A 14336-nucleotide genomic window follows, 5' to 3' on the forward strand; every position below is an offset into this window, starting at 1 on the left:
AGTAGATGAAGAGTAGAGGAAAATCTAGGCTACTAGGCTATGCCTTCTCTAATAACCATGTCGATTAAAGAAACATAAACGCATAGCAACACAGACCAATAAGAAATACTATAATATGCATAAAATTAATAGGCCTATCCTTTGTTTTAGAAAACATGAGATACTCGAAGGCTCCAACCAAACAACGTCATCATGAAGCGCTGTCCCTTTAACATCTGAGCCGATTTGAGTGGGCCAACATGTTACAGTTCTCCTCCCCTTAATGGATTATTCACAAGTTCAGTCCCTCAAGACTTCTGAACGAACCGTTTGACAACAAGCCAAATACCCTATAGACGCATTGGTTTTGCGGTGTTATTGTTTAGTTTACCCTGTGTCTATGTTTAGTTAAGGGACATAACAGGTGGAATATACAGAGTAGCAGTGGATACATTCAAAGAAGACCGTAAAGAAATGCGTGGCTGGTTTTCTTTAGGTAGGAGCTACGCGGTAAATGAAGGTAATTTTTGTCAAAATGCCATATACTGATTAATACTATATCATCTGAATATATTTCTTAGATATATGTCTATACCGTTATGTTCTGGTGATTCAAACAAAGAGGGATGGACAGAACGATGTAACTCGCTTACGGGAGGCTGCGCTAAGAACGCTTTCTGTAGTGAGGACTTCTAACTGACGCTTAATGGTGCGCTAATAGTCATTTGTTTGGAGGATACATCATCATGGTGGTTGAGAGGACACTTCTCGCAGCAAGGCAAGGGGATGTTCAAACTTTGAAAGTACAATTAGCGGAGAAAGTACTCAACGGCGATGTGAAAGATGTGCTGGGAGCGACTCCCGTACACCACGCCGCTCGAGCAGGGAAGCTCACCTGTCTGCGGTATTTGGTTGAGGAAGCGGGTTTACCGGCGAACAGCCTGGCGAGAAACGGCGCGAGTCCTGCTCATGACGCCGCAGCCACGGGCAACCTGACCTGCCTACAGTGGCTCGTGACGCACGGAGGATGTCGAGCGGCCGTGAGTATTTAACTTACTTTTTCAGTAACACTTTACATTACAGTGTCCAAAACAGTTTATGCTAATATTAAAGGAATGGTTCACCCAAAAATGAAAATATTGTCATTTGCCTACTCACCGTCAAGTTGTTCCAAACCTGTATGAGTTCCTTTCTTCTGTTGAACAAAACAGAAGATATTTTAAAGAATGTTGGTAACCAGACAGTTGACGGTTACAGCACCCATTGACTTCCATAGTACGAAGAAAAGAAAAAAATATATAATACAATGGAAGTCAATGGGTGCCATCAACTGTCTTACCAACATTCTTTAAAATTTCTTCTTTTGTGTTCAACAGAAAAAAGAAACTCATACAGGTTTGGAACAACATGAAGGGGAGTAAATGACTCAGTCCTCAAACCACCCTGCAGTTATGCCAAATTTGGCTTTTAAAATCACTAAGCTTTGTTCTGTCTAATAAAGCATCCACAATGGTGCATAAAATGCTTTAATGGCCTAATCGTCACCTCGTATGCTAAGCAATCCCATCTTATTTGTAGAAGTTCCTTATAACACTCATCTAACCTTCAGTCTCATGGTCAAAGAATTTACTCAACAGTGTTCCTGAGGTCTTATTAAGATTGTGACTTCAGTTTAGCCGCTTGACCCAGGCTGTGGATAATACCGTCCTCATGGAGTCAAGTGTGTGATTCATGCAGTGAGTATAATTATGGAATGAAGCCAGTGTGTTCTGTAAGTGCTACAAGCGTTCAGATAGCTATAACCTGCAAAACAAAAGGAAGGAAAGATTTCAGTGGAATGAGATAGAAGGGCCATGTTAGTGTGTTTGTCTAATTGCTGTTTTCAGGAAAAGGTAGCCTCAGATAGCTTCCATAAACATCACAGGCCCACAAAGAGTTTTATTTTGAGTCACTGGAATTGAGTTATACAGATTATACATCTTCCAGTTAAATGCGTCAGAAAATCGCCTGTTCAATAATCTGTTGTGAAGCATTATTGGACGGTTGTGAAATATAATATAATATTTACTGAAATAACTCATAGCTATGTTTCCTAACACACACTTTAAAAAAAAGTGCACCAATAATTGTCAAAAAGTTTTACTAAAGTACCTTTTTAGCTTTAAAGTAGTACACATATTTAGATGTGTTAACTACCATACTAAAGCACATGTATAGTATGTGATTATAATGTAGTTTAAAGGTAAGTGAATTAAAGGGTTAGTTCACTCAAAAATGAAATTTCTGTCAGTAATTACTCTCATGTTGTTCCAAACCCGTAAGACCTTCGTTCATCTTCGGAACACAAATTAAGATATTTTTTATGAAATCCTAGAGGTTTCTGAACCAGCCACAGGCAGCAAAATCATTGCAAATTTCAAGGCCCAGAAAGGTAGTAAAGACAGCATAAAAATAGTCTATGTGACTACAGTGGTTCAAGCTTAATGTTACGAAGCGACGAGAATACATTTTGTGTGAAAAAAACCCCAAAACAAAAATAATGACTTTATTCAACAATTTCTTCTCTTTCATGTCAGTCTCCTATGCTGTTGAGGTAGTGTAAACAGTGTAGGGCTTCCAGGTTCTAAGTCAGAATGCCAGTTCATTATTGGCCGATGCTGTTCACATTAGCACCACGATGCATGCATTTAACGCAGGAGCCGGCCAATGAGCGTTCTGATGCAGAACCCATAAGTGCTGCACTGTGTTTACTATATGATCAGTGTAGGAGGCTGAGATGGAAGAAAATAAATTGTTGAATAAAATCGTTATTTTTGTTAGTTTTTTGTGCACAAAAAAGTATTCTCGTCGCTTCATAACATTAAGGTTGAACCACTGTAGTCATATGGACTATTTTAACCCTCTGGGGTCTGGGCTGTTTTTGGGGCCCTTGAGATGTTCTGACATGCCCTGACATTTGTGCTTTTTTCAGTTGCTTATAAACATATTAATGGCAAAGGTGTAAATTCACTCTATATAGCACAAACAGGGCTACCATAATATGTGAGCCATGTGTATGTACATGTTTTCATTTTTGAGAGAATAATGTTTATGCATGGTTATTGAAAAAACTAAAAACTAAAGTTTCTGAAATAAGGCCACAAAACACATAGTAAATATGTGTCAATAAGACTTTTGACTAATGGATGTCCTCGCCTAGAGTTTTTTCTTCAAAATGATGTGAAAATCATCCTGCCTAATCATTCACATAAAACGATACATTGATTTAAGTTTTGTGAAACACTTCTAGTTTGGAAAGCCAATATGTGGATGGGGCGTAAACGATCATGCATATTTAGTAGTTCACACCTGATGTGCTGAAGGGCCGCTGTTGCCTTGGTGAAACGGTGTTTGTAGGCTACGTGAAGAGCTCTTTTCCAAAACGCCATAAACCTAAAAAGCTGCCTCAAAGATCCACCAAAAGTAATGATTATGAATATGTAAAATATTGCAATAAGACATTTGAATTGTTTATTAACTTCTGGCAAAGATGAAGTTGACGATAGGCTATTGACTCGCGATCTTCGCAGTAGGCTAGTGAACGCACCGGAGAAATGCACATTTATTAGGCTACATAGTTTTTTGTTTTGGATGGTTTTGTTTAGAACCAGCTTTCTGTAAATATATTTCACATTTTTTAGACATGTGAGGCGAGTAGGCTACGGTCTGGTTAATGATGATCTCCAGTTCAAGCACCTTATGTTGTGATTGCTAGCCTATATTTACTTTTATGTATTAGATCCAGGAAATTTGTTAATGAAAAAATTATTAAAATTAAGATACAATTAATACAAAACGAAATTCGTTTTAAAGAAAGGATTTGTACTTTCTGTTTTGAGGTCTCTGTGAAAGTTTGAAAGTCTTTTAGTGCAGCTTTCAGAGCGCTCGCGTCCATAATGGAGAACTGTCACGAACTGTCAGCGTGCCATACTCAAAACGCATGAACTATCAGTAAGTCTGATGAAGAAACTCTGTTTTTATGGCATTGATCGGGGGGCGTATGCTATGCATACTAGATCACCTTAACTATTTACCATGTGAATAGCGCCGGGGGCGGGGCGGCCGCAGCTGATTATAGAGATAATGAGGCAGAAGGAAAAACGGTACCTCTCCTTGCTTTCAAACGGATTACATGAGTTGAAAACATTTGTTTTTTATATAAATTACTTCATTTAAAAGAAGAGATTTCATGCTTCATAAAGACATATCTCACGTGTCTGTGTGAGAAGTATTCGCTGAGTTACAGTTCATTTTCGGACGCGTTTCAGAATGGACTACACTGACAGAGAGAAGGCAGAACTCGCTTCGTGTTTATTTTTCTTTATTTGGCGAAAAGCACCACACTTTGTTTTTATTGTGAGTATACACAAAAATAATACACATTTAACAGAATCGATTGATGTATGAAACTTGTTTGTAAAATCAAAGTCAAAAGAGTATTTCGGGTCTTAATTCAACTCATAAGGAAAAAAGCGAGCAGATCACGCCGGCGTGATTGCCGACTTCAGAGGGTTAACTATGTCTTTACTACCTTTCTGGGCCTTGAAAGTTGCAATGACGTATAATAGCTGGTTCAGAAACCTCTCAGATTTCATCAAAAATATCTGTGTTCCGAAGATGAACAAAGGTTTTATGGGTTTAGAACAACATGAGGGTGAGTAATTAATGACAGAACAGTGTCGATGACACTACATCATTCTCAATAGGTGGAACATTTTGTTAACACTTTATATTACAGTGCTCTTGTTACACGTTACATGTTGTTACTGTAGTAATAACTATAAATTATGCATAATTACATGCAACTAACCCTAATCCAAACCCTAATCCTAACTCTATAGTAACAACATGTAGTAGTTTTTTTCCTGCCATTATAATGCCGATATACTAGAACTTTGTGGGGAAAAAATTACATGTAAAAGTAACATTAATAATGTTAGTCTATATCCAATAATTAGGTATAGTGGTACACCTCACCTTATCACTTGTCAAAAATAAAAAATGGCAACACTTTATTTTAGAGTCCAATTCTCACTATTAACTAGTTGCTCATTAGCATGCATATTACTAGGATTACTGTTGGCTGTTTATTAGTACTTATAAAGCACAGATTAATGCCTTATTCTGCATGACCATATTCTACATCCCTTAATCCTTCTCAATACTTAAACTTAACAACTACCTTACTAGCTATTAATATGCAGTAATTGTATTGAGGTAAAAGTTGTAGTCAATAGTTAGTTACTAGAGAGAATTGGACCTAAACTAAAATGTGACCAAAAAATTTAGCTGCCGTAATGAGAAAGTAGAGGTCTTTTTGTTGTCCGTTTTTCCTTCTGTGTACATGCAGTAGTGGAAGTTATCTCTGACATCAATGGGGAGCGGGACACCTACAGCAGGGCTTCACATTTCATTATTGTGTTTCATACCTGCACAGGAAGTTGATTGACTACAAAACTTTGGCCAGTTAAATATGATCCAGAAGAGACTCTGGGTCAGCGGATGTGCTGAAAATGATTAGCTAATAAAAATATAGTCTCTCATATTAATAAATCTGTTAAAATGCACCCATGTTCCCTGTCAGTGATTTTTATTGAAGTTTTTGCCCTTGAATAATTGAGAAATTTACCATAGAATTACATTTCTGAATTCCAGTTGAATGTTATACATAGGTGATATAGTTTAACATATGTTATTTATTATGTACTGTGTTGTTTGCAGGATAAGGACAGCTCAGGGGCCACTGTCCTGCATCTGGCTTCTCGCTTCAGCCATCATGAGATCATTGATTGGTTGCTGAAAAGTGGGGAAGGGGATCCTACTGTTGCCACGGATACGGGGGCATTGCCTGTTCATTATGCTGCAGCTAAAGGGGACTTGCCGTCACTCAGGCTGCTACTGGAACACAGCCCAAAGTAAGATCATACAGTGTGTAATAGTGGGAGTGTGAAATAATTGTGTTTGGTAGAATTCATCCAAAGTAGCAGGACTTTGTTTTTTCCTTTTTTGACTCTCATCCAAGCATTTTCATGTCACAATCTTATTAGACTAGTGATTGTTAAAGTTCCCCTGTGGTCAATAATTGTATCCCTTAAAACTCATCTTTGATCAACAAAATGACGTTTTGTCCTTGAAAAAAAATGTCTTCATGCCTTAAAATAGCTTAAATGCAACTCTACACCCTTGCTTCATTTAGTATACGCGGTTCTATGAATATGCAAATTAGCCCCATCTCCACTCACTCACACCAGCTCAGAGATCCACTCGTTGATGATCACACATTGACGTGATTGGTTACAAGGTTGTGAAGTCAGAAACACCAGCGATTGCAAACCGCATTTTTGAGACTGTCTTTGGTTCACTGCAGTTTTAAGGAGAAAATACTCAGCAATGGTGTTGACATGAATTTGTACATGGTTTGTCTTAAAGCACATTAAAACACCACATAGGCAAATAATCAACATTTAAAAGCTTGATTTTCACCACAGGGGGACTTTAAGATCAGTGAATGTTCTTAAACAAGTGGCTCTTAGGCATAAACATATAGGGCATGGCATGAAATGTTTTGTTTGTATGCGGAATAGCTGTGATATTCTATATATTTTGTTTTTCCTTTGTCAGCCATTTTTTTTTTCTGCAAGGACTCTTTTCACAGAAAAGCCCAGTCTGGGTAGCCACAGGCTTTTCAAACTTTACACTGACTCCCAGTCAGGAATTTGCATCTGGACTTTTTCTTGAGATAAATGAAATTCATGGAAATTAATCAAATCTTACAAGTGAAAATTTATAAAGACATAGTTAAACAGGGCAAAGAAATATCTGTTTATAGATTATTTGTTTATTACAGTCTTTGTGACAAAGATGGATTGTATTTACATTATTGATGACTGGCAAAAAGCATTTTACTTTCATTATATCAACATGCATTAACATAATTTCTTTGAAACAGACTTTCTTTTCTTCTTACTGAGATAACACATGCATTGGTTTAAGATCATGTTCATTGTTATCAACACTGGTATTATAAGCGTTACTATTCAAACAGATTCGAAACATCCTAGAATTCTTTAAACCAATTAATTTACAATAAAGGAAGTTGCCTCATATCTAATAGCTTAATGTGAAGTTAATATTTTTTATTGCTTCCTAACCTTACAGTTCAATAGCAGAATCAGATTTTACTTTAACAGTTTTACTTTTTTTTTATGAAGAAAATTTGATTGCTTATCCATGCAAAACTCACAATATTAGGGAATTGTGGATGATTGACAGGGTTACTAGAATGTTCTGATGGCTGCTTGGTACGCTGGTATAAAGAGTAAAAAAGAGTCCGTCCACTAAGTCTCTGTGATATTCTGGTCTTTAGACATGGCTCTGGTCCTTCCTGTAATGCCAGTAACTGGGATTTATTTTTGTCCATTTAATTTTCCAACAACTAAAAATTAGGATTTTAGCTTTTTTGTAAATATGAGCAACAGGAATAGTGCTGCATGCTTGCCTTTGTAAACACTAACTACAACATATCCAACATTCAGTCCAGCAATGTTACACTATTTATATGAAAAATGGTTAAGTCTTTCAGGAAAGGTTCTTGGCTTCAAAAGAGCATAATTATTTGTAAAGACAGATATGATTACACCTCATTTCCTGCTGTATATGAGGACTGTCATGTTTATTGCTATACAGTCTGCACTGCAGCCGGCTGCCAAGATCAATGTCCACTATCTGAGTTTAGTCAGCTATTACTGCTGGATGTCCTTTTTAAGTGATACAATTGATTCTGTCCATATTGTAGATATTTAGGAAACTATTTATCACACTGAATTTTTGTGATGGTGTGAGCAGACCTTCTCATATAATTCTTCTCATAACATTAAAAACAGCATATATTTCAGGTGGGAAGTGTGTAATCAGCAGTGATGTGATGACTGTACTTGGTGTTTGGTCCTTTTATTTAGAAAGTGAGACTTCCTTTTCTAGAGCCGCCCTATTGCGAGCTGCAGTTTCTCCCATTCATACGAGTGAACTGACTTGGTAATTTACAGTCTTTGATATGGCTGAGTGAGTGAAACAGGAAATTCATAAGAATACAAATATAATTCAGGTGTCTGCTATCAGGAAGCGCACAAAGACGAAAATTCAAACAAAATATTATTTAATCCAAATATATTACAGGAGAACTCAGGGAAATGGACAAAACACACCTTGAGATTGATTGATTGAAAAATGAACTGAAGGAAGACATGACTTAAGCCCTATTCGCATGGGATAAGTATTACCTGGTGTTACAAGGTAGTTTGTGACGTCAGAAACACCAGCGATTTCAAACCGCGTTTTTGAGACTGACTTTTTTTCACGGCAGTTTTAAAGAGAAAATACTCAGCAATGGTGTGGACTTAAGAATTTGCTCATGGTTTGTCTTAGAGCATATTAAAAACACCACATAGACATATAAACAACTTTAAAAACTTGATTTTCACCAACGGGGCACTTTAAAACACACTGAAACACATCAAACCCCTGACATCAGGACTGTTTTATCCTGTAATTGATTGGATTGTAAAAAAGTGTCTGTTGTAAACTAGAATGGAAGTGGTTAGAGGGGAGATGTTGAAAAGGGAAAGGGATTTGTGACAACATCTCAAAAGGGTAAATCAGTTCAGAAATGGAACAAGTTGACACATTTTGATATTAAGATCATGTGGAATAAGGTGTAATTATGAACCATGCACAGTAAGACCAAGAATGTGTAGTGTAGTAAATAAGGTCAGTTTTGATGTCACATTGACTTTAAGCTGGATAAATGCAAAACTGTTGAGGTGCAACTTCACTAAACATTTTGGATTTAAACAAATTGCTTCACTTTTGCGTGTGGTATTTCATCACAAACATTTGCAATATAGTTTAAGCATTTTCTTAAAGTTTTTGCAGCAATGCCATTTAGCTTCCTCAAAGAACCTTTCAGTGAATAGTTCTTAGAACAATAATTTTTTCTAAAGTGTGAAGAAACTTGTTCCACTATAAAGAAACCTTTGTGCATGGAAAGGCTTTATAGATGTTAAAGATTCTTCGTGGAATCATAGATGCTAATAAAGAACCTTTACTTTTAGGAGTTGGCATATACAATTAAGCTCTTTTAACCTTTAGAGGAACAACAGCTTGTCAGTTCCCTCAAAGTTACATCTTTATATCTTGAACCTAAATGGTTCATAACTGTATACCTCAAGGATACATATTGCCGCACTCTAAGGTGCACCTTTTAGGGGTAGATAAGGTACAAAGTTATACCTTTAAATGTACTGTCCTAGTGACATAGGGCAAAATGTACTGGGTTATATAAAGGAATTTTCCATCTTGATTTTTCATAGGATAGAGTTAAAGTTTCACCCGTATTTTGAATTACACATTGCATTGTGTAGGGTTAAAGGAAATGTCAGTAAACTTAACAGATAATGTCCTCCAGACAGAAAATCACCAGTACCTTTTCCATTTTTCTTACAGTGCACAACCTAGCATTTAAAACTGACCCATAATATGGGGCACTGTGCTGTTTAAATTGAAGTTCAGCAGTTTGTGTTGTTATCTGATTTGCATAATACATTTAGCGTACTGGGTGCTAAAACAACACAGACAGCGGCTGCAAATAAACAATGCTATCAGTTAATCCTTAGTAAACCCCCCTGAAAGTTTAATCAGTAAGAGAGATGTTGCTTTTGCTCATTCAGCACTGTGTTCTTCTAAATATTTCCTGTCTCAATGGTGACTGTCAGTATCACACAAGTGATAAACTAATGAGGTAAACAAATACTCTTGAATAGAGGTCTGCTATGTAGGAGTTTTCTGCATTGTGATGATAAGGTTGCTTTTGGAGGGTAGAGATAACATTCTCATGTCAGAGGGTCAGGGCACGTGTATTGTATCTGTGTCCTTTCCTTATTACAGGGAATGTCTCTTGGTCAGGGGTCATGAATCTTGACATGGTGGGTAAAATTACGTAGGTTTGCATAGTGATTTTATATGATGATTTTTAGCAAAGCAGCCTACTGATGTTGATAATGCCATAGCACAGTTGTCTACAAGAACACTATGGCTGACCTAATGGGGAGTGCAGAAAATGACACTAATGGTGGTGACACTCGATTCCTTGCATACCTAGCTATTTTGCAATTGAAACACACCATTTTCACAGATGTTTTTAGCCACACACTTCTGCCAGGGTAGGCAAATCAGCTGAATGTCAGAATATGGTGACATCATACCTACTCTTGAACTATTTATTTCAATGAACAGATAGATGCCAAATTTAAATTGCTTGAAAACAAATTATAGGTGTACCATTCAATATGCCATACCATCTTAAAGGGATAGTTTACCCAAAAATTAAAAAATCTGTTATAATTTACTCACCCTTGCGTTCCAAACACATACGACTTTTGTTCCTCTTTAAAACACAAATCTTTTCTTTTTTTTTAATGAAACTCTTGAGATTTCTCTCCCTCCATTTCACCAAAAATTTCAGCTTCATAAAGCCATCATAAAAGTAATCCATACGATTTGAGCTGTTTGAGCAGAAAATGCACTATAGATTTGGGAGCCTACAGGCAGAATGATGATTAATTGGACCGGCGTCAATAACAATATTTCATTACTCATAGAGTGTTGCAGGGATGATGTATTTTTGTATGCCAAAACCTGGAAACGAGAGCATTTTAGAAATCGTCTCGAAGTCAATGGATTTTTTTTATAGCCTATATTTTTCTTTTTACTTCTGGCAATTCAATTTAAAAATTCATAAAAGTTGTGTTCATTTGTGAAGATTATTATGATGCACAAAATCTAATAATCATAAACTTTTGTTGGTCACAGCTTATTTTCTGCTATAATCCAAAAGCCAATTGAAAAATCCTGTTGGGTTTTTGTCGAGGGACAAAAATGGCGTACAAAAATACGTAATCAATGCACTGAAAGGGTAACTTTGTTATAAAACTCCATAGGGCAATCTTGAAGGAACCAGAGGCGAATTAGTTTTCCGGGTTCTGACATCATCCTGCACTACTATAATTACAAGAAATAACATAACATAAAATTATATAAAATTCAAAGACACTGTATTACTGCTGTGAAAAGTTAAAACAACACATTAATAACACAACATATCTTGTTGCAGATATGTGAAAACATAAGGAAACTTTCATTTACCATGCAATATATAATAGAGCATAAAAAAGCAGAAGACTAGTGCACAATTTTGTCTTTTGTCTACTGCTATCTCTTTTGAACATGGCTGGACACACCAAGCTTTATCTCCTTATGTAAGACTGACTGCTCAATGAAGCGCTCTGTTGGCATTATTAGGGTATCAGTGTCTTTTGTGAAAGAAGAATATGTGCCGGGACAGATGTAGATAAAGGGAATGAACCAGTGATTTATGAGAAGAGGACAAATTTGGGTGTTGCTCATGTATATCTTGTTCTCACAGGCCGAGGAGGACATGGTCCTCTGGTGATAAAGCTAATGACATGAATGCATTGGTCCTAAAACTCAATGTAAACATAAGGTGCCACAAAGGGGCGGTGGGGTGGGGGAAGTTACACAAGCAGCTAATACAGATTAGGGGCATTAACTTCAATTACCTCATGTGTCATAAAGTGTAAGAATCAAAAATGACAGTGCTGTTGATATATTTGTGTTAAATATATTAGTCAAGTTAATTCCGATTGTTCACCCTTTGATATCTGTCAAACTCACAGGACAGTGATAGTATCACAGGACAGTCATTATTCACAACAAATCTTTACACTAGCCCAGTGGTGTAACTAGGATTGAATAGGATTGTATTGATTTGATACTTAACCCTCTGGGGTCCTTCGGGTCCAAATGGACCCGAAGCGTTTAAATAAAAAAAATTAAAAAATCATAGCTTCATCGGAATGATCCGAAATTTGGTGACTTTGTTGGTACTTGGTATATGAACACCCAAAAAAATTGGGGACAGGATTTGAATAGTCTAAGTGGTTGTAAAAAAAATAGTCACACTCAGGACCTTTGGGTCCAAATGGACCCGCCATAGGAAATGAATGGGAAATTGGCAAAAATGTGACAATACAGAGTTTTTTTGTGCGTACAATCTACAAATCAGCCACGATCCAGAAAAAAAGCACACAACAGTGAAGGGGTGAATCTATAAAACATCAAGAGTGCAAAACAGACACATCCACACACACACACACACACACACACACACAAACACACTTTTATACACATACACACTAATAAATTCAGATTGCAAAAATCTGTTTTGAATTTTTAAAAATCACAGCTTCATCGGAATGTTACGAAACTAGGTGACTTTTATGGTATTAGGTATGTGAACACACAAAAAATATTGAGGTCATGATCCAAGCATGCTAAGTGGTCATCACACTTCTGCTCTTTGGTCAAAAATGACCCCATAGGAAATGAATGGGAAATTGTCAAAAATATGAAAACACAGAGTTTTTTTGCGCATACAATCTACAAATCAGCCAGGATGCAGAAAAAAAGGACTCAACAGTGAAGGGGTGAATCTCTAAAACATCAAGAGTGCAAAACAGACACATCCACACACGCACACACACACACAAACACACTTTTATACACATACACACTAATAAATTCAGATTACAAAAATCTGTTTTGAATTTTTAAAAATCACAGCTTCATCGGAATGTTACGAAACTAGGTGACTTTTATGGTATTAGGTATGTGAACACACAAAAAATATTGAGGTCATGATCCAAGCATGCTAAGTGGTCATCACACTTCTGCTCTTTGGTCAAAAATGACTCCCATAGGAAATGAATGGGAAATTGTCAAAAATATGAAAACACAGAGTTTTTTTGTGCATACAATCTACAAATCAGCCAGGATGCAGAAAAAAAGGACTCAACAGTGAAGGGGTGAATCTCTAAAACATCAAGAGTGCAAAACAGACTAAATCTGTTCAGGCAAAAATCACTAGAATTCGCAAGCCTTTCTACAGAGAGCTGTAAATCCACTAGTGGTAAAAATGTGCTATTGCATGATAAAAATGCTCAGTGTGTCCACCAGTTGGCGCCCATCTCATTTCAAAAATTGCTTTCATGAGGCCTAGGCTTGACTCTAAAATGAAATACAGCTTTAATAAAAATAAAATAAAAATTATATATATATAAAAAATTTCTATTATATTCAATGGGAAAAAATGGGTCATAATTATTGCATAAATATTAATTATAAATCATAAAATTATCTCAAAACACCAAAAAAGAAAAGAAAAAATATTATTAAAAACAAGTAAAAAAAAAAATATTAAGATTTTTTTATATATATATTAATCCCGCCCTCCGGGTCCATTTGGACCCGAAGGTCCCAAGTGTGACTGTTAAACGAAGGACCCCAGAGGGTTAAAGGAATAGTTCAACTAAAAATTGTTCCATAATTGACTCACCCTCAAGCCATCCTAGGTGTACATGACATTCTTCTTTCCGAGTTCTGGCGGAAGGGTGACCTCTGACCTGATGTAGGCGTAGCATACAACCCTAACCCTAACCTAAGCTTAGGTGAGAATTGGCGAAGAAGAAGATAGGGCAGAAGATAGAGCAGACAAAACGCTGGTCACGAATTAGAAGTCTAAAATAAAAAGAAGTTTTAAAGAAAAATGTCGAGAGGATTTCAATAAAAGAGAAGAGAAGCTTCGTCCTAAGTTGTTTCAGAGGTCACCCTTCCGCCAGAACACGACTTTCTTGTGAATGCGCGTACGGCCATTGCTGGAAGTGTAAAACGAAAGTGTAGGCGTATCTTTTTAACAGCGATGGTTAAGTATGTGAAGGTATTGTGTAAATATGCGACTGTCCCATCTACACTTCTGGTATAGCTACGCACTTTCCCTAAGCTTTCCTCTGAGAGAAGTAGCAGAGTCTGATTCTTTTAATCTGTTCATTCAGTTAACAGAAAGTGAATGATTCTTTCAGAATGGTCCTGTTCTCAAATTCAGCTCACTGATTTAATGATCTGGTTGCAGGACATTCACTGTAATTCCAAGGAATAGAGCTACTGGTACATAATTCCAAATGTGTCCTTTTGTCAAATTTCAGTGTGTTTTCATTACTTCCTAGTATCATTTAAAGTTGGCTGACATGTTCTCTTTTATCAAGGTCTACCTCTTGAAAGAACATTACTGTTACATTTTAAAAAAGCTGATCAACTGAGCCTTGTGAAAAAGAGGTCAAGTGGGACTTTGTTGGTTGAAGTGCTTTGCTCTGTCACATCTTCTGACAGCTGCTTCTGTTACCTTTTCA

At 36.6% G+C, this 14336-nt stretch overlaps 1 protein-coding gene across 4 annotated transcripts in view; it reads left to right on the forward strand.

The window, feature by feature from the left end:
- Positions 1-250: 250 nt before the first annotated feature.
- Positions 251-14336, forward strand: part of espn (espin) — a 106184-nt gene continuing 92098 nt past the window's right edge. For 3 of the 4 annotated variants that reach the window (XM_079896412.1, XM_079896410.1, XM_079896411.1), the window contains exons 1-2: positions 254-1019; positions 5740-5933. In XM_079896412.1, coding sequence (XP_079752538.1) covers positions 726-1019; positions 5740-5933 — 488 coding nt within the window. In that variant the 5' untranslated portion in view covers positions 254-725. Of the gene's footprint in view, positions 1020-5739; positions 5934-14336 lie in introns of all 4 variants that reach the window. The other variant, XM_079896413.1, reaches the window with a different exon arrangement.

The sequence above is a fragment of the Squalius cephalus genome (assembly GCF_949319135.1).
Source record: "Squalius cephalus genome assembly, chromosome: 16".
Lineage (NCBI taxonomy): Eukaryota > Metazoa > Chordata > Actinopteri > Cypriniformes > Leuciscidae > Squalius > Squalius cephalus.